We start from the raw sequence: 21,846 nt of genomic DNA, 5'->3' as shown, positions 1-21,846 counted from the left end.
GTGGTTCTTTGCAGTGAAGCTTGCACTTTGGTCAACACTTACCCAAAAAAAAATACAAAAAAAAAAAAAAACAACTGCTAGAGAAAGTAATTCAGAGACTTGAATGTGGTTTAGATTTGTGGGAGAAAGACAGCTCTTTAAAAACAGGCATGCAAATTACAAACCATGCTTGATCAGTATCTGACCTTTTCAAAGTCAAGCAATGGCATATAAATAATAATAATAATGATAATAATAATAAAGTAAATTTGTAGCATCTACCAGCAGGTTAAAAGGAGTAGCATATTACATCATCTTTCAAAAAAAAAAAAAAAAAATACACAGAACTGTGATATAACATAGCAGTATTAAAAGAAAAAAAAAGTTTCAATGGTTAATTGGGTCGACAAATAAAACACCACTAAGTGAAGTTCAGTTTATTTTTCTGTATAAGAAAACAAAGGAGATCCAACACAAAATGAAGGTACAAGTGTAGGGGAAAAACAAGCTTAAACAATATTCTAATAGTTCATAACAACACTTTCACCATCAGTTCGCAGTATACCAAGACCATCTCAATGAAGATAAAGATGCTATTAAAAACCGTAATGAATTAATAATAATCAAACTGTGATAATAGTAATGAAAACAATAGCAAGTAGTAGTTATAAGTGATAAGTGTTAATGGAAACAAAAAAAATAATCAGTCAAAAAGCAGGTCTCTGCACCACCTCTCAACTTTGAACAGTGCAACACTGTGTGATCCCATTGTTTAGCACTGCGTTCAGTTCATGCTCAGTGAACACGAGCTACAGCTTAACACAGAGTGTTTAAAAAATAACGGAGGTGCGTTAAAAAAACGCCACACGCCTCTGAATCATCACACATCCAAGTGCTCCACTTTGTTTTGGCTGAAATACACACACTTTCAGCTTAATATGTCAAAGTCCTTCCTGGACTTGCTCAAAGTGTCAAGGTGTGGGAAATCCATTACAAAACTCTCTCTCTCAAAATGCTTTTTGGTTTGTTTTTTTTTTTTTGTTTTTTTTTTTTTGACAGAAAGCAAGAGAAAGATGATTAACTTTGGAATACCATTTTCATAATAGAGTTCCTTTTAGAAAGTTACCTTTTAGTTTTGCATCTTGTTAAACTATTAATAGTAACATTAATAATAAGAATAACAATATACAACTTAAAAAAAAAATGAAATGACAGTTCTCTTTAGTATTTCGTTTCCTTCAAACACACACATTGTCGCACTGAGTAGTTTCCGTATCAACAAATCGACACTTGTCAAAAACCACTGAAAGTACCTCGTGGTCAGCTGGAGATGCATTAGAAAAACGTTCCTACCCAGCACAAGTACTCAGTTTGCACCCACATAAAACACAATGAGGAAAAGGGTATAAAATGACTTATCTCCCATAAAAACCTGGTGCAAGCAGTGATTATTTGTAACACATTAGGGTTATGACAAACTGAAGAGGGAAAAACAACAAAGTGGAGAAATACAATTCATATAATTTTGTTGTTGCACAAATTTATATCAAAATCATTTAAAATTGCGCTAGCATATAGAATTAACTTTGGCTTTTTGCACAGCGGCTAGGTCTGATCCTTTCCTGTCCATGTGTTAATAAAATACAGCAAAAGCTGGCAACACTTCAGTAAAATCTGACATACAGTAAATCACTATAATACAAACATTTATTCCAAGCAGTATGGAAACCTTAAAATATTTCAGACCTTTAAAGGAAGAAAGTGCTGCACGACAACCATTTGACATTTTTCGATTTAGCCAGTGGAGTTTGAAAAAAAAAAATGTATGATTGTCATGATGGCAAACGGAGGAGCTGTCATTTCATTAACAGCCTCCTAGAGTGTCTGGATTCAGAACACTTGCCATCTCCCTCAGTTTCTAAAAAACAATATATACTTTATTTGTATGTGCCGATAATTGATTTTACAATATATCGCAATATTACTGTGGACACTTAATATATCACCACCTTTCATTTGGAAGGAGGCTACCTACTTAGGCAGCATTTCTGCCCCAAGATAAACTATCCCATCCTGAAGGCAACATAAAGACAGCTGTCTTCTATGGGCCCTTATTCTGGGCAAATCTGAAGCGGCATTGCAGGTATCCCATAATTCTGTTCACTAGAATTCCATAACAGTCTTACAAAAATGTCCAAAAGCATGTTTCTGATTCTATATTGTGATAATATTGTAAAATGTGATAAAGCAATTGTTGTGACATTTAAATATCGGCACTTGCCTACGGTCTTATTTACTTCGCATCAGCTATCTGTACATTTTTTATACACCCATGATCTTATTCACTTTGTCAGGCAAAAAACTCCCAATGATGACGTTTTAAAAATCGAATAGAATTTGATCAAAATATAAGAACTCTGAATTAAAACTCCAATGCCGAACACCATTCAGGCTCAAGCAAAAGCAGTACCATGTACGTAATCGCTGAATAACTTTTGATGAGTTTCAGGTGGTCCATTGCTAGATTTTCCCAAACAGCCAGAGTGTTTTGAATTAGCAAAAAAGGATAATAAACAAGCACAAAAGAAACAGATGTTTAAAACAGAGACAAAGCAGTGAAAGACATAAAACAAGACCGTTACAACATAAGCAATTGCATGTCCAGTATAACCAATTCATTTGATTATTATTAGTGAAATGATGTGGCAACAAGTCATTGAAATAAGTTCTGTTTAGGATCAAATCTCGCTGACATCCAAAAGTGGAGAGTTCTTCAGGCCCACTGTAATGGTGCAGAATTAAAAGATCATTAGCTTTAAAAACGAGCACCTTTTCTTTGCCGATTAAAAGCATAAGAGCCTAGTGGGTCCACTTAATGAAGCAGCTTAAGTTCATTTCTTAGCTAGTGCTGCTAGCTGGTGATCTTGAAGAAGCCTGGCTCACAACACCAGCCGATCCATTGTTAATTTGTGTTGCAGACTGACCAAAGTTAGTGGTTCGCAGTGTTGCAAGATGCCGAGGAGAGAAAACGTGGTCTCGTGCAGCGGCTCTGGACTCGAATTCTACGTTACACACTTCGCATTTCCCTCTTAGTGTTTCGCGAGCTGCTGGCTGACCCGCGGCAGGTGACTGAGAACTTTCCAGAACTGTCAGTTGTACTGGTTTGGGCAGAATTGGACGGTTTGCTCTGAGCGCATTGTACTGTAGGTAAGTGCCCGAGCTGATGTCCAACTTCTTGGAAGGATCACTGGAATTAGGAGACTGTATGAAGGGAAACAAGAGAGAAGTGTATTTTCATTCCAATTTCTTCAAGAGCAAAATTCAGAAGTTCCAAAGGCATCAACTAACAAAGGCATCAATTAACTGGCATCAGTTAAATTTCAAACTTAAAGTTTTAGGGTGAAAGTTTCACAGGGTGAAGAAGTTAAAATCTCACTGCATTAACAAATTTTGTGACCAAAATTGTAATGCAAGTTCATACATCCATCACACATCAATGCAATTATCTAATCAGCCAAATATGTGGCAGCATCATGATAAAATCATGCCAATACAAGTAAGAGCTTTACTTAATGTTCACATCAAACATCTGAATAGAGGAAAATGTGATCTCAGTGACTTTGCTTAGTTGTTGGTTCCAGATGGGCTAGTTTAAGTATTTCAGAAACTGCTGATCTCATGGGATTTTCATACATAGCAGGCTCTAGACTTTACACAGAATGGTATGAAAAACAAAAAACATCCAGTGAGCAGCAGTTCTGTGGGCTAGAACAGTAGACCACTCCTGTCTGCCAAGAACAGGAATATGAGGCTACAGTGGGCACAGGTTCACTGAAACTGGACATCTGATCTGACAACTGAAGATCTGAAAACCGCCGCCTGTTTTTTTTTTTTTTCCCCCTTCCAATCTTCCTCTGTCCAGTTTTGATGAACCTGTGCCCAGTGTAGCTTCAAATTTTTGTCCTTGGCTGATAGGAATGGACCCCATGTGGTCAACCTCAAGGTTTAATGTAAGGATGTACCGAGCCGATCTCAAAGATCGTTATCAGGGCCAATTAAGGCATTTTTTTTTTTTTTTAAACTTATCTCCATCAGCATTATTGAGCACTAACCGAAGCCTGATCCCTTGTTTTACTTCACCTGTCATGGAGAGCACAATTTGTGGCAGGACTACACAGCTAAAATGTCTGCAGTGTATTGCAGAAATATTTTAAATTGGAAAATGAAAGCATTTCCAACGGTCACTTGTCATGTCTACAATGCATGCATTTCACGAGGCGGTAGCAACTACCAATTTGATACGCCCTTAAAAACTAAACACTCAACGGGATACAGCAAGTTCACTCAGGTAACTCAGGCAAAGGCTGCACTGAAGCAACACACTCTTCAGTGCACTTTTAAAAGGAGAGAAAAATTTTCTTGACAGCAAGAGCAAAAAGGCCAAAAAGATTACAGAGAGGGTAATTGAATTCATCGCTTTGGATGACCAACTCATTGCTGTGGTAAAGAATACAGGTTTTCGCCATCTTTTGGAGCTTTTGTAGACATGGTACGCCCTACATTTCAGACACTGCTCTACCGGAGCTTTACAACAAGGTTCGTGACCACCTACGAGGTCTTTTATCAGATGTGACTGCTACTGCACTAAGCGGAATTAATAAGAGCTATTTCTAAAGACATATTTAAGTTTGTTTACTTAGTTATTTTGTTTAAAAAAAAAAAAAAAAAAAAAAAAAAAAAAAGAAAACCAGTGCTGCACTAAGTGGAACTGTTAAGATAAGAACCATGGTTCTTAATTGATAAGAGCCATATAAAATATTTTTAGTTTGTTTACTTTGTTAATTTATTTAAAAAAAAAAAAAATAAAATAAAAAAAAATGAATCAGATCAGGACTCAGCAGATCCTCAGTATCAGCAGATACTCAATAGTAAATGACTCGGATCAGGATCGGGGAAAAAAACTTGATCGGGATATCCCTAGTTTAATGTGTTCTGAAATGCTTTTCTGTTCACCACGGTTTAAAGAGTGGCAAGAGACAACCCATCAGCTTAAACCAGTTTGGCCATTCTCATTTGACTGCTCTCATCAACAAGATGTTTCTACTTGCAGAACTGCTGTTCACTTGATGTTATTTTTTTTCCCTGAGTAAAAACTAAAGACTGCTGTGTGTGAAAATCCCTGGAGATCAGTAGTTCTGCAGCAGTGAAATACTCAAACCAACCTGTCTCGCACTAACAGCCATGCCACAGTCAAGGTCACTGAGATCACATTTTTCCTCATTCCGATGTTTGATATGAACATTAACTGAAGCTCTTGACCTGTATCTGCATGATATTATGCATTGCATTGCTGCCACGCAACTGACTGACTGAGTGACTGAATGAATGTGGTATTCCTAATGAAGTGGACGGTGAGTGCATATCTGCATATTTCCTGATCTGGTGAAAATACAAAAATGAATGCTCAACATGAAAGCAGTGTTTGGTGAGAAATTGTGTCGTGGAGCAGTGAAGACAATGCCACAGTGTCACTTCTGGTCTGGTGTAAAATATACTACATTTGAAACAAAGTTACCCAACTGGTGTTTTAAACTTTTAAAGGAGTTGTACTGGACATTATTGAAAATGTTTGATCTCTTTTGTGCATACCACGGCAATGCTACTCTCTGTGTCGAAACATTGCCAGACTGGTGCTGCAAACGGTTAACTGGCTATTTGAATACTTGTGCACATCCTTACCACAAGCTAGGAACTATACAATTCAGGCCAGTTCTGTAACAAAATCTACAGTGAGTGTCAATAAGTATTCGGACACTTTTGGCTTTGTTTAATATACTTCCAGTGCATATATCCGCTTCAAATTTACACATAATGTCTTTAACTTTATAATAGTAAATATGAACAAAAAAAAGGATGTATTCATAAGCATAAAAAATATGTTCAAAAACCAAAATTAATAGGGAAAAAGTATTCAGACACAGTGACATTACCAATAATAGGAGATGCCTCCAAAATTTACAAAAGGACAATACAAAAATTTACCAAGGAGGCTGCCAAGAGACCTATGGCAACATTAAAGGAGCTGCAGGAATATCTGACAAGTCCTGATTATTCTCTGCAGGTGACAACAATCTCTCATATTCTTCTGTTTGGGCTATGGGGTAGGGTGGCTAGACAAGCTCTTTCTCACAAAAAAAAATCCAAGCCCAACTAAATCACCCCAATCCATGTGGCAAAATGTGTTATGGTCTGATGAGAACAATTACAAAAAGATAATAATAATTCCATAATTCGAAAAGATGTGTTTGATACAAAAAAAAGCACATAACACCATACCCAATGAGAAGCATGGTGGTGGCAGCATCATGTTTTAAGGCTGCTTTTCTCCAGCCAGAACTTCAGCTTTTATCAAGGATGGGAAATCATATAGCTACAAATACCAGTCAATTTTAGTGCAAAACATTCAGGCATCTGCTAGTATGCTCAATGTTTTTGAATGACCTAGCCCAGGCCCAGACCTGAATCCAACTAAAAATCTGTGGGGTGACCAGAAGCAAGCTGTGCACAGGAGATGCCCTCACAATTTGATTGCTCTAGAATGTTTTTGGAAGAAAGAGTGGGGGAAATCTTGCTAAGTCAAGGTGTGTCACACTGATAGACTCTTAATCAAAAGATTGAGTGGTGTAATAAAATCCAAAGGTGCTTCAACAAAGTATTAGTTTAGGGGTGTGCACACTTATGCAACTAGGTTATTGTAAGTTTTTTTACTTTTCTTTTTTTCCCTAAAAAAAATGTTTGATAATTTTTCACTCTATTTGTATACACTGCAATTTTACATTAAAGGTGGGAAAAGTTCTGACATGATTGGATGATATGATCTTCATTTCATTTTTTTTTTACTTCACAAAAACCTGCCATTTTATCAGGGGTGTGTAGACTTTTTATATCCATTGTACACTAAAGTATGTGCATAAAGGTTACATAAAAATAAATCAGTTTCATCAGTTACAAATCAGATATAAATGTGGCAAAAATATTCTTTCACAAATTACACCTGATGTCATTATAAAAGACATAGGAATCTTCCCAACAATTGGCTAACACATAAGGTAGCATTCATGGTGAAGGTGCTTCTTGATGTTCTCAGGGACAACATTATTAAACACTTAAATAGAAAAATCTACAGAGCCCTAGCAAAGACCCTGAACATCACTGTCAGTACAACTGGTTTAATAACATGCAAAAGGAAAGTTCATGGAAGTACAACTAATCATCCCTGGACAGGTGCACCACACAAGGTTTCCCAATGCACTTTCAGACTATTGCTAAGTGCGGTAAGCCAGCAGTCACTCAAAAAGAGCTGCAGTACGACCTGAAAGCAGCAGGAAGAACAGTTACACAGAGAACAATAAGCTATAGTATGCACCAAAATCATTTCTGTTCCTGCACCCCACACAAAACTCCACTGCTTAATAAAAAAAAAAAAAAAAAAGAAAAACAATACTTTTTGGTCAGATGAAACAAAAACTCTGGCAATAATTTGGCTCATCATGTTCCTTTGAAAATGGTACTGGGGCATTACACGTCATTATAGGAAGTACAAATTAGAGAAGAATTTAATCTCATCAGGCAAGAAACTGAATGTGGGGAGAAGGTGGATGGGTCAACAAGACAACAACCCCAAACATACAGCCAAAATAACTGAAGAAGACTTTGCCTGGCTTAGCTCATCTGATTTGGGTCCCATCAAAAATTAATGAAAATTTATTATGAAAGTGCTAATTCATCAGAGTAACCCTCGTAACCTTGGGGAATTGAAGACGATTTGCCAGGAAGAATGGGTCAAAATTGAACCACAATACTGCAGAAAGCTAATTACATCTTACAGTAGATGTCTCAAAGCTGTAATTGCCAGCTCTACAAGAATGTACTAATGCTGGTAATCTGTGGTGCCCGAATCCTTGTCTCCCATTAATTTTGCTTTTTTTTTTTTTTTTTAAACATCTCTTTTGTACTTATTTATTCATAGTTGCATGTGTAAATCTGAAATAAATCTGTATATATTCACTGTCTACTTTAATAGGAACACCTGTACACCTGCTCATTTATGCAGTTATCCAACCAGCCAATAGTGTGGCAGCACAATGCAAAAAAATCATGCAAATACAGGTCAAGAACTCCAGTTAATGTTCACATCAAACATCAGAATGGAGGAAAAGTGTGATCTTGGTGACTTTAACCATGGGATGGTTGTTGGTCCCAGATGGGCTGGTCTGAGTATTTCAGAAACTGCTGAAATTTCCTGGGATTTTCACACACAACAGTCTCTAGAGTTTACACAGAATGGTGCGAAAAACAAAAAACAACCTGTATGGAGAGGGTCTGAAGGCTGAAACACCTTGTTGATAAGATCAGCGGAGAATGAACAGACTGGTCTGAGCTGACAGGAAGACTAGAATAACACAAATAAGCACTCTTTACAACCGTGTTGAGCAGAAAAGCATCTCGGAATGCACTAAACATCAAACCTTGAGGTGGATGGGCCAGCTTCCACTCCTGTCAGTCAAGAACAGGAATCAGACTAACCACAACTGGACAGTGTGAGACTGGAAAAAGACCAGGTGATCTTCAACTGTCCAATTTCGATGAGTCTGTGCCCATGATAGCCTCAGATTGCTGTTCTAGACTGATGGGACTGGGACCTGGCCCATCTACCTCAAGGTTCGATGTTTTGTGCATTCTGAGATGTTTTTCTGCTCACCACAGTTGCAAAGAGTGATTACATGAGTTACTATATCCTTCCTGACAGCTCAAATCAATCTTGCCATTTCCCTCTGACCTCTCTATAGAATTGTCACTCAATGGTTTTTGTTTTTCACACCATTCCGTGTCAACTCCAGAGACTGTTGTGTGTGAAAATCCCAGGAGATCAGAAGTTTCTGAAATACTCAAACCAGCCCATCTGGTACCAACATCCATGCCACGATCACACTTTGTCTTCATTCTGATGTCTGATGTGAACATTAACTGAAGCTCTTGACCTGTACCTGCATGACTTTATGCAATGTGCTGCTGCCACATGATTGGCTGACTAGATAACTGCATGAATGTACAGGTGTTCCTAATAAAGTGGATACTAAATGGCAAACTGTGTCTGAATACTTATTTCCTCTCATTGTAGATATGCTTGTGGACACTAATCACTTTCTTGAACTGTATGAAGAATTACATGGACAGGTATAGTTTAAATGGAGAAAAAAAAAAAAACAGTTGCTACACTGGATAGAGAGCATCCTTAAAGCTTACTCTGATGTACACACTGGTACAAGGTGGCTAGCTTGAACTGACAAGCCTTATCTGTAGTTACCAGTAAACATGCTTATTTAAAGTGTAAAGATGATCTTACCAGCTTCTCTTGTTGTAGCCTCCAACGCTTCTCCTTGGCACGTGTGTTTTGGAACCAGATCTGCACCACTTTAAGTGGAAGACCAAGCTCTGTCCCCACTGCTTCACACTCTAATGCATTAGGATGGGCACAGGTCTCATAGCAAGACTGGAGAATGGACAGCTGAAGACAGTTCAAGTGTGTTCGTGGTCTTCTCGGGGTGGAGTGCTGCTGAATATAATTTGCTTCTTTTTGGTTTTGACTGGATGGTGGTGAAGTAACTGTCATGGACGGAGTTACGACAGAAGTTGAAGTGATGATAGGGCGTGGGGTGCTCAAGCCCAGCTGTTCCCTGGACAAAGTATTTATCTTAATTTGACCCTTCTGAGACCAATAATTAATGCCATTATGTTTCTGAGTTGCCACAGTTGGAGATTTGTTAATTGGCGTAGTGGATACTTTTGGAACCATGCGGTTGGTTGTCCCAGGGATGTGTTTTTCTTGATCTTGTCCATCCTTATCCTCTGTCCTGTCTGCTTCACTCTGTCCCTCCAGCTTGGTCTTCTGAGGGTTTTGTGGAATGGCAGAGCTACTGGTCAGAATTGGAACTGTAACTAATGGGGCCACAGCTTTGGGGGCGATTTTAACCATTGTAAATGCATTCACTGCTTCACCTTTTGTCTTGAGTGCTGATGTTGTACTGCTGGCAGTGGTAGTTGATGCCATTTCCTTTGGCCTGCTCAGACCTTGGATAGGGATTTTCTGTGGTTCTTTGACCTCCATAAGCTTTTCTGTCTTTTGGGTGTCATTTCCGGTTTGTGGCTTAGATGGGACCCAGCCCGGAGTTGTTGGGCTTGAGTTGGATTTGGGGGTACTTGAAAAAATGGGCTTAGTTAGTGGCCAAGTAAACTTTATAAGTGGTTTACCTACAGCTGCCAATGTGCCATCACTGATAAAGCGAACTTCTCCTTTACGCTCCCTAGCCCTCATGTTCTGAAACCAAATCTGTACCACCTTCTTTGGCAGGTGCACCCACTCTGATATTTGTTCAAATTCATGCTTTCCTGGGTTTGGGTCTTTGAAATAACATCCATACAGCACATCAAGCTGGTCAGCCTGAATGATAGTCCTGGACCTTCTCATATCCCTGAACCTTCTTGCATTAGTTCTTTTTTGGTCTCTTGCCTTTTCTTGTTCACTCTCTTTTAAGGAGGCATTTACTTTTTCTGCAGCCCTCATGAACACTGTGCTTGTCTTACTCAAGCTATTGTGGTTACCAATGGTAGTGTTAGTATTTGGGATTGTAATGGCAGTATCAGGCTTTACCTGAACAACAATAAGACTCCCATCTGCAGGGACACCAACCGTTGTAGGCCTTAATCCAAGACCATCAAGCAAAGCAGTCTTTTGTAGAGATACCTTGCTGTTTGCTGAGACAGAGGCGGAGGTTGTTGAACTTTGATGTTTCCCTATACTGAGATCTAAGGCAGACTCACATTCACTGCCATTGGACACGAACTGGGTGGACTGCGCAAGAGAACCAATGGCTGCTCCATGAAGTGGGTCAGAAAATGGAGCTTGAGTGCGAGTAACAGTTGAAGGACTTGTGAAGTTCGCTACTTTGGCTCGGTCTGCTTCAGAAACACCAACTCCAACAACAGATGATGGAACTGAGAGGACATAGGGACTGAATAACTGAGTAGAAAATGGGGCCAGAGAAAGGGAAAGAGGCAAGGGATGCAAGATTCCAGCTGGAAGACCTTGATGGTCAACTGTAACCGAAAGAGGAGTAGGAGGATCAGCTTGTGCTTCTAACTGTAGATCAAGATCAGCATCATGCCTCTCCTTTTTGCATTCTGATTCCTCCTTATCTATCTCCCTCTTTCTCTTTTTATTTTTTGCACTCTGATCTTCATCTTCATCCTCTGCATCTGAAAGGAAGACTGTAGTGGAGCGGAGAACCTTTCCTCCACCGCTTGACCTTTCCCCTGATGTTTCTATCTGTGAAGGCTGTTTAACTGGGCTACCTGGCTCTTCTTTCAACGAGCTACTTTGGCTTTCCTCATCTGTCACAATAACAGAAGTGTAGAATTCTTCATTTTCTGAGTCAGAGGTTAAGCACAAGTCCCCTTGGTTTTGGCTATATACCTTTTCTTTGCGTATTTCAGAACTGTTAGAGAGATCCATTGCATGACTACTGGCAGCTGATGGACTTTGTCCATATTCGCTTTCATCTATCATTAGAGCACCTTCGTCATCTTCAATGCTTCCTTCTATTTCATCATGCTCCATTCCTTCCGCACTATGTCTCTCTTTGGCACGGCGGGCATCGACCAGCCACCTTCGTACCTCATCCTCAGTTAGTCCCACTTCCCTGCCAAGGGCTTCACAGTCCTCTCTTGGTGGAATTGCTGAATCAGCCTCATTTCGAGACTCAATAAAGGCCCACAGAACCTGAGACTGAAACTCGGTTAGTACTGGAGGTCCTGAGGACAACGTTGCATGAGCCTTGGCACTCTTATGCTGTGAGGACATTAAGGCAAGGTTAATGTCTGAGGGGTTGCATTTTGCAGGACTATGTTTCACCTCTGAACTGTTAACAGTATGTTTATCATTGTGTGTAGGAGACTGACAGGATTCAGTAAGACAAGATGATGGGCAACTACACTGAATGTTCTGACCTGCTGAGTCTTTATTTGCATCAGAACTTCTTTTTGCATTTTCTCCCAGACCCCCCTCTTCAGCTGTGCTTTCCATATCATCCTTCTCTTGCTTCTTGTCAGTGCATACTATGCTATCCTCACTTTTATTCTCATGTTTTAAGCTTGTGCACTCTTGTTTAATCTCTACCTTATTAACAGCGCTTTTCACAGAACCATCATCTGTGGTCCAGGTTTCTTCAGATGTCTGTGGCACTTGCTGATCACAAGACTCCTGTTGTGGTTCCTCATTTTTTACTTTTGTGCCTGCTCCCTTATCAGCACTATTGTCATTCTCATCTGAAGGCATCTGCGCTGCATTGGAGAGTCTAAAAGCAGCCCACTGACTTTGCAAACCACTAAGTCCTTGGGTCAAGAGAGCCTGCTGTGCTGCACTGAGACCAAGGACTGGCACTGTTTGCTGCAAAAGTTGTTTGGGGGATTCTGAGGTCGGACTCTGAGGTTGGAGTCCATTCAAGATAAGGGGCATTAGCATTTGAGGCTGGGTTATTAGTTGAGGAGTTGCTGTGCCTGGTGCAGCACCTGTTCCAGCAGCAAAGAGAGAGGGGAGGATGGAGTGTGGAACAGAGTTTGGACTAGAGGTTAAGAGAGTAAGAAAAGCTGATACTGCCTGAGCTGAGGCCACTGGGGAGGAAAGCAATGAGGGTGCAGGCTGAGGCTTAACCTGTTCTTCATCTTTGGTCATCGCTTGGGATGCAGTCAGGCTTGCTTGTGTGACACAATTACTGGTCGTAACATAAGCTAACTGTGTGGTATTAGCCACAGTAGTGGCTGCCACATTTGCTGCTACATTTCCATTTCCTGCATTTGTTGTGGAATTAGCTGCAGCATTTCCAGCATTCCTGCTACGACTCTGATGCAATACAGACTTTAAATGACTTTCCAGGGTGATGGCATGATTATAAGAGACGCGACACACTGCACACTGGTAGGGTTTGTTAGAGACATAAGGACGAGCAAGAACAGGGGTTGAGGAATCACTGTCATTCCCTGCTCCTGTTCTCATCCTTTGGATATGGGTGGCTGAATTATAATGTACACTCAATGCCGATCTAGTGGGAAAGAATTCCAAACATGCGTGACACTTGAAAGGGTGGTTAACATCACCATCAGCAGCAGCATTGCTTTTATCATTGGATTTATCATCATTGACGGAGGCTTCTGATCTTTCAGGCTGGGTAACATTATCTTGATTTGATTCCGTGTTACTCCAGTCGTTTTCATTTCCCACTCCTCCCAATTCATCACACACCTCTTTTTCCTGGGAGGAACCATCTTGGTCAGTTATACTAGAGATAGCTTCATTCTGAGTCTCCATTAAAGGCGAGTTTTCTGAACACTGCTGCTGTGATGTCCCATCTTGAAAAAAAATAAATGAAATGGAACATCGATATTTGTTTTGTAAAATTTATTCATTTCTATCGGTATGAATGCTAATGAAATCTAACTAGTAGTAAATGCCTGCAATGGAAACCAAGGCCTAGACTTACTGATATCATTTTGTGCACCAGACTCTCTGACTTCGTCACTGGAACAGTGCTTGGGAGCCGCCTTAACAATGTAAAAAGACAATTTTAAAAAGCTACAGTAAATTATGTTGGATTCTTATGAATTGTGATGAATGGTACTGTTTAATATTTATAGTCTTTCACATAATCCACACAATTTAACTGGTATGTAAATTATGAATATTATGCATATTATTAATATTGAAAGTAAGGGAAAGATTAAAATGTAGTAGCGTTTATGAGTTCACTAGAATAAAATGCAACAAAATCACCCTCACCACAACTTTCCATGAGATCACATTGACATAACAATAATAATTACTCACAATGTCCAATAGCTTATCAAGACAAGCAGGAAGCACGCTGTGTTTTTCAGCCAGGTGCAGAGCAAGACCATCACGGTCTAATTGACCTTGCTGACACAAAGGACACAGCCACACTGAACCCCCATCGCTGTCCCCACCCATGGTCTCTCCCAGCTCCTCCTGAAATAAAAGGGACACCGTTAGCTATCATATATGGCATGATACTGATTGCTCCTAAAACCAGACTGGCCTCTGTAGAGTACAAACGATTTCTTTAGTTTAGTTATATAATTCTATATATAATTTCACATTCTCCAAAAGACTGTTCTTCTTTGTCCTCTTTAAAAATCCAACAAAAAATACACTTTATTTTATTTGTTATGCCAAATTATTATTCTCAATGCTATCATACACTGCAAATTCAAATAGCATGCAGAATAACAGTTTATGTTTTTCTCACATGAGTTTATTAAGTACTAGCTTATTGCATGGCAACTAGACAGCTAGTTAGGACCTGCACTGACAGGATTTTATTTTAACTTGGTAGCTGTGGTTAAAATAAACATACATCAACAACAGCCTGTTTACGTTCCAGAAAATAAGCCTACAGTAAGTGTCATGCTCATTTCAGTAGCTGTGCAACAGTGGCAGAAGTAAAATAAGGTAAAAATAAAAAATGAGGAATGTACATGTTCACCTTTTATTATACCTATAATTATACCGCTGTGTTTTCAGTTCCACCTATCAATGGCTTTTTTAACCAATAATGCATTTTGAGACAACATATTTTTTCTACTACACTGACTATGTTTCAGGGATATGTATCTACAGTCTAACATCTTTGATCAATAGTTGTTCTTAGGTCACATGACATGATATTTCCGAAGTTAATCAGAGTTTGGGTGAATCCCACATGGCTCACAATTTGAACATAATGAACTACATAGGGCAGAGAAACCATTAGTTTATTGCCTACACCAGGGGTGTCAAACTCCAATTCTGTCCAGGCCACATCAGCATGTTTGTGAGCCTCTGAAGGGCCATAATCTATGGTTATTAGGACCTGCCTAGAAAAAAAGAAGGTCTAACAGAACCCATTCTTCTGTATTAACTATTAGATGATGGGTTTATTTTTAAATACATATCAAAAATATATAACTTTCAAAATGAGATTTAAGAGTAACTCACACAGGATTATCTCTGCTAAGAACAAACGTGTCTTTAGTCTCCCATCTCTCTTGACTTTGCACCCTTTCAGCTTTTCAGGATTTGGAGTCCATCAGTGAACCACACTACAGGCCAACACCCAGAGGTATAGCTAGGGAAAGTGAGGATTTCAAGTTTGAACCCCCTGAAATATTTTAGGAACGTTCCAAATGTTTATTCATGGAGGTTAACATAACACGCAGTTGATTATATACAGTATGTGTCAAATAACATTGTTTTTTGGCACAGTAACTGTGCTATCACAATGCTAATAAAAGGTCAACAAAGTCATTGTTGTTATTTCTCCATATTTAGAAAGTGAAGTTAGATCTGTTTTTTTTGTATGTGCGTCATGTTCAATGGAATTTTCATTGAGATATTTATAAGATATAAGCACAATCTACCATCAAGATTGGGTCAAAAATTCATGATCACATGACATTAGGTCACATGACATGATATTCCTGAAGTAATTCCAACCAATCCATCAATCCAACTGCTGTCTGGCATCCACTCAAAATGCATGAACACATCATGCACCTCAACTCAAGAAAATGGTCATGAAATTTTTGTGGATGGCACCTGAGAGCCATGGAGGTTAAGCCAAAACAAATGAAATTCAACAAGAATAACAGTCTGGAAACTTAGCGAGGAAGTCCAGTGGTGGACCAATAGATTGATTAGCCTGCCCCTCAGGCAAGTAAAAGCTCCAGTGTGTTGCCCAGTTCCATGTTTTGGTTGCCCAGAGACCTAGCTAACTGTAGGTTAAAAAAATTGGCAGCTAACATAATATAATGATGTGTGGCAAGCTAGTTACTGTCCCCGCTGAAAGTATTGGAACGGCAAGGCCAATTATTTTGTTTCTGCTATACACTGGAGACCAAAAGATGAATATGATATGACAGATCTGAAGTTTAGCTTTCATTTCCTGATATTTACATATCTAGGTGTGTTAAACAACTTCGAACATGACACCTTTTGTTTGAACCCACCCATTTTTCAAGTGATCAACAATACTTGAACATGTGACTGACAGGTGTTTCTTTTTGCCGAGGTGTGCCCTGTTAAACAATTAATAGCTCCGAACAACTACTTTTGGTTTGAGCCCTGGGTTTCTATTTGTTGTTATAAAAGATAAACCAGTCTGATGCAGTTATTACAAGCAAGGGATAGCCAACCAAATATTAAGTGTTATTTATTTTTAGACTATCTGTTCCAGTACTTTTGCTCTTTGGTGATTTGCCACCAAAGCTGCCATGTTGTTTAACACATCTAGATATCGGGAAATGAAAGGTGAAATTCTGATCTATCGTCTCATGTTCATCTTTTGATCTCAGACCCAAACGCTTTCAGTGTATAGCTAAAACAAAAGAATTGGCCTTGCCGTTCCAATACTTTCGGAGGCAACTATCTAGTTAAGTGCATTAATACAGACTAAGAGAACAAAAACAAGTATATCAATTTCCAGGGAGGGGACAACTGCATAGCCATTGTCCTTATCCACTCCTTATAAAGTTTCTGATAGTGGTGAAGAAGGCTTTGGCTATAATACGTGGTGTGGTTATGATGCAGCCTGACATGAAACAGAATTACTGTTTCCACCGCAAAGTTGATTATTTTCCTCTAACAGCATGTCCCGAAGCATTTCATTCCACTTATACCACAACAATTTAATAGGAAACAGTACAACCAGCTCTAAAGTATCAAAACACTTCACATTACACTACGCTGTTTCCTCATGACATAACTTATGTTTTCATGCGAGTAATATTTCAGTTTTAACCATTTGTTTGTGAACCTGAGAAACAGGAATATACCTGGCTGAACCATGCAGATTAACAACTGTGTAGAGTTGTCCTAGCTTATCTAGTTTTCTAGCTGTGTTGCACGGTTATGGTCATATTTATCTTTCCTGCCAGAAATCAGAAAACGTTATCTTATAAGACTTTGTCAAAAATGTTGGTAGTTTGTATGACAAGTCGATTAAAAGTGACTGAACATGGTCACAAATGAATGATTGGTCTACAAGATTAACGTTTTCTCACTTAAACACAACTCATGTTGCTTCTGCATTATGCAGTGTTGGGCAACGAGTACCAAATGCTATTCAAAACAATCAGCTCGTAATTGGTTACAATTTTTTTTTGACCCAGTAGCTCTGATAAACACTACAGTTTTACATTTTTACAGCATACACAATATATATCTTAATATATCTTGTGTGTTACCAAGTCACTATCCTGGTTCTGGCTCACAGTAAAGTCAATCCCATTGATCGAGGTATTAAAAACTAAGAGTCAACTCACCTCATACCTATTCATGTATTCACCTTACCGCAAGCAAAATTAATTTAGCATCGGAATGTTTCAAGTTAGTGAGACAGGCAGCAGAGATTTATTTTGTCTTTATTTTGAATTTGTCTGGTCAGAATTGAACAAATCAGGGCTTGAATAAGACTTATAGCTGAAAAACAACGTACTGAATACAGTCACCTTACGTTAGTTTGGGAGCGTCGTTTGATTAACATAAGCACTGGATAATATTCTCATGTTAAGAGTTCATTAGCAGTATTAGCTAGTTGAATGAAATTCTGCAAAGAAATATTTTCTGGTATTTAAAATATTTTTTTAAATGATCAAACCAATTAATCAAAGAAAAAAAATTATATACAAAATAATCGTTAGCTGCACCACATCCTGTTAGAACAACTACGAACAATCACTGCGTCATGAGCCTCTCGTCTCTTTCCTAATAATAAAAAACATTAAACATTAACAAGACAAAAAAAAAGCAGTTTGTCATGCTATCAAGAAACCAAAATGCACAAAATCCTGTGCTGAAGACTTTCCCGTAACACAAAATAAACGACTGACTGTTAAAGCTCTAACACTGGAGACTCCTTCCATAAATCCTAAACATCTCCTGAATACTCTATTCTGATTGGTTGGAAGGTGTGCAACATCAATGACGGCTTTAAATTGTCAATGCTGCCAAGTGACCATGGTACAAGCGGGATAATCCATGGCTAGGTGTGCATTACACGGTTTTAATGCATTCTGCAGAGGCATTAAAGGCTTCACGTCAGGTGGTTCTTTGCCTTCACGTCGTGCATTAAAATCGTGTAATGCACCCCTTGCCCTGGATTATCCCTTACTTATTATTTGTTAAATAACATGTTCTTTGAATATGTTTACTATTAGCCTTATGTGTAGTGTCCACCATACATTTGAATTACTGTTAGAGCTACTCTTATAGAAACTTACGCTCCGTCTCAATTCACCTACTTATACTATGCACTATAAGTATGTACTCTTTTGTGAAGAAAAAGTACATACTTTTGAGTGCATATCAAAAGAGTATGCAAATACTGGGACATACTAACAAACACATCATGTAATGGAAGAGCAGGTCGTTGCCTCGTTATGCACACCGTCACCGTAAACAAACTCCTTGTTGCATTTCAGCTTTTCTTCATTCATTCATTATTCCTTATATAATTTATACTATATAGTTTAATTTACCATTCCCTTGATTTGTTTTTCCACATTTCATTTACACCTCTCTAAAATGCGTCCTTGAATTCAGCAAAGCAAACGGTCACGAAACTCCTCCTCCCTCACACAAGGAGTTGTGGGCAATATTCGCTGAAAAAGTCTCCACTTCAAAAATCTACCGGAAATAGTAGACCATCCGGGTACCTTTGGGATACTGATTTCAGCACACTACGATTTGGGACACACCAATTCTACTCTCGGATACTATTTAGGATGGATGGTAGGCGAATTAGTAGACGCAGCATTAACCTTAGCTTCTGACCAATCAGATTTGAGAGTTCAACCGAGAGTTCACAGAGTCAGAGTTCTGTGGTATAACCCGTATTAAGAAAGAGGAAATATAGTGCTGTGCCATCATTTTGGTACGAAGTAACATTCTCAGAAAACTTATTTTAATTGTTCTTCTTAAGGGTTCAGTGTAGAAACCTACAACAGTGTGTTTCCCTATCAGAAAGGGCTCGAAGCAGAACCCTTAATTATCAAATGAACGCTTGAAGAATTATTTTTCCCCCTATGGAAGCAAATATGGTCAATTATCTGCCGCCTACAGATCTGTGTAATTAATATCCCATTAAAACGAGATGTAAAGGGGTCAAGATAAAGCAAGATTAAATATTAGACTGTATATTATAACAAAAAACTAGCTGCCTATCAATTGCTCCATTGCTCCACATGTCTGCAAATAAATAAACGCCTATATAAATAAATAAACAGTCTATTTATATTGCTAAAGACAACGCAGTGTAACTTGTAAATATTACACAATCCACCCTAACAGCTTAATTAACACCGTAGAGGTGCTGGAAATGATTTCAATGATCAGAAAAATTGATTGAGGATTATATAATAACATCAACACTGATGCCAACTGCAAATCACATCAAAAACTCATCGTGATGATTTTGCTGCAGTGTAATGTCGCTTTAAAATAAATAAATAAACAAACAAACAACTCGTCGTCTGAACATCATTTAAATAATCCTCAGGCTGAAAATACTACTTCATCATTAATTATGCGCAGTTTGGCTTCATTTGCATGAGACAGAATTGAGAAATGTCGCTGTATGATGCAACTGTTAAGGAAATGCCAATAGTGTCCATTTGCAGTGGTCTATCTGCTACGCCAATTAGCTTTCGTGCTACACACAGTTGTCCTACACGCCTAAATAAAAGTACTCTGAACTCACCCAAGTCCAACAGAGCCTACAAAAATGATACCTACGAAACATTTCGTGTAATCCAGATTTATTTAAGAGCCCGACGGCGTCCGTTAACTCCTGATAATTTTGTTAATTAAGCCACAGCCTCATTAGCAAGAACCAATTGGCAGGGTTAGCTATCCTGGCTAGCTAACACTCCAATTAGCTCGATTATCACGAAACCTAACGTTTAAAGATCACTCATTCCGGTCTGTTTTGAACACTAGTCGATTCCAACTTTGATCAAGGTAAGGATCATTTCATTACGATATAGCGATTTAAGTCAAAGAAGTAAAATCGCCTGCCACCTCACCTAGCCATCCAGAAAAAAAAACTAAACAAAATTGGCTAGCTAACTAATTATGCATCGCTTATCAAGCTGTAAGAGCCGTCTTTTAACTTAAATTAAAGCCACAACTTGAAGCACAAACAGTCAAATTGTACAGCGAACCGGGATGTGGATTGGTATTATACCGAAAAAGCAGAGTCAAAGTCAAAATGCACTAATTGAATTTTCGTAAATAGGTTTTTATCCCCTTCTCATTTAAAGCCACGGCCTTGATTAGTGTCCTTATCCGCAGATTGTAGCCTGTTGGTGGGGTACGCAGTGCACACCGCCCGCCGGAAACTGAGGCCTACACCGACTAAAGCTATTTAATTAATGCCTTTAGATTCCTCTAACAGATGGGTATAAATTTAAACATACCCACTGATTACCCTTCTTACATTGCTTAACAAATCCGAACCCTGCCCTTCGACACCTAACTTCATCGTTCACCAACAACACAATTAGTGACAAACATAACTATTTTTCTGATCGTCGTGCACAGTTATTAACGCCCGAATAATAAACGGCGTGCTACAAAAAAGAGCTACGAGGCACAAAAGTTTGCAATTTAGCTCCCCAAATCCAACCAAACGCACACTGCAAGAATTCAACACGCTATAGCAATTAGTCGCCGTTTTTTTTTTTCCAGCGCAATCAAGTCGCTAACATCCAGAATCGGGGCTTAATTCAGCCATAACGTGGTTTAATTAACACTAAAGCAATTAGTGAAAGCGTTTACCTGCATGGTGACGACTCACTGCAGCGCTTCCTGTCGCTCTACAACACTGAAAAGTTTTTCTTCTCTCTCTCTCTCGTTCTCTCTCTCTCTCTCTCCCTCTCTCTCTCTCTCTCCCTCCCTCCCTGTAGCCTGTAGTAAACACACAACAGCTCCCCCCAAAGCCCACACACATTAACCAGGACGCATTTTCACCCACAGCCACAGTGATTAACTAAACCGATAAGCCCATTAAACACCGTGCACTTTTAACTCACTGCCTTTCATTAATGCTCATACTCTCCATTCTGATTGGTCAGAAGCTGTTGATTACTTTTCTATCACAGCACGACTCAGAGTAGTTCCTGCTGCTGTTCATTCTAATACTATGACCTACAGCTCAACTCAACATATTCTATTTCTGCATATTCATATTCTACATTACATTCCTCTAAAGGCTGCTAAACTTTCTTTATCATATAGTCTACTAGATTTTATTATATTCTTTATATTTTTTATTATGGGTGTGTATATCTAGTTCGTTGTTGGTTCTGTTCGTTGTTGCACTGTGGGACGAGGCACTAAGGAAAAACATTTCACTACATCACATCCCATGTATGTAATATGTATATGGCAAATAAAGAGCCTCGAACCTTGAACCTTGAACCTAATACACCATTGTTTCTATATTAGGGTCATTCCTATACATTTGTGGTATATCGTGGTATCTATTATGTAAAATGTGAAAATACAGTACAAAAGTCTTAGGCACATGCAAAGAAATGCTGTAGAGCAAAGATGCCTTCAAAAATAATGAAAGTAAATGTTTCTACACTTAAAAATGCTATAAAGAGCAGTAAACAGTCAATATTTGGTGTGATGATCCTTCGCGTTTAAAAAAAAAATAGAAGTCTCAGGTACAATTTGTTCAGTTTTATAAGGAAATG

At 38.8% G+C, this 21,846-nt stretch overlaps 1 protein-coding gene across 2 annotated transcripts; it reads right to left on the bottom strand.

Annotated features, from left to right (window-relative positions):
* Positions 1–401: 401 nt before the first annotated feature.
* zfhx2 (zinc finger homeobox 2) lies at positions 402–21,066 on the bottom strand. 2 transcript variants are annotated; one of them, XM_026937931.3, is made up of 6 exons: positions 20,924–21,061; positions 15,086–15,215; positions 13,919–14,077; positions 13,575–13,635; positions 9,386–13,443; positions 402–3,240 (listed from the first exon to the last, which is right to left on the bottom strand). In XM_026937931.3, the coding sequence occupies exons 3-6, from the start codon at positions 14,057–14,059 to the stop codon at positions 2,878–2,880; spliced, it is 4,623 nt and encodes a 1,540-aa protein (XP_026793732.2). In that variant the 5' UTR covers positions 14,060–14,077; positions 15,086–15,215; positions 20,924–21,061; the 3' UTR covers positions 402–2,877. The 2 variants fall into 2 exon arrangements, with proteins under 2 accessions (XP_026793732.2, XP_026793731.2); XM_026937930.3 differs by lacking the exon at positions 15,086–15,215 and having other exon boundaries at positions 20,924–21,066.
* Positions 21,067–21,846: the final 780 nt, after the last annotated feature.

Source organism: Pangasianodon hypophthalmus, chromosome 22 (assembly GCF_027358585.1).
Source record: "Pangasianodon hypophthalmus isolate fPanHyp1 chromosome 22, fPanHyp1.pri, whole genome shotgun sequence".
NCBI lineage: Eukaryota > Metazoa > Chordata > Actinopteri > Siluriformes > Pangasiidae > Pangasianodon > Pangasianodon hypophthalmus.
This window is presented reverse-complemented; position numbering and strand designations above follow the sequence as displayed.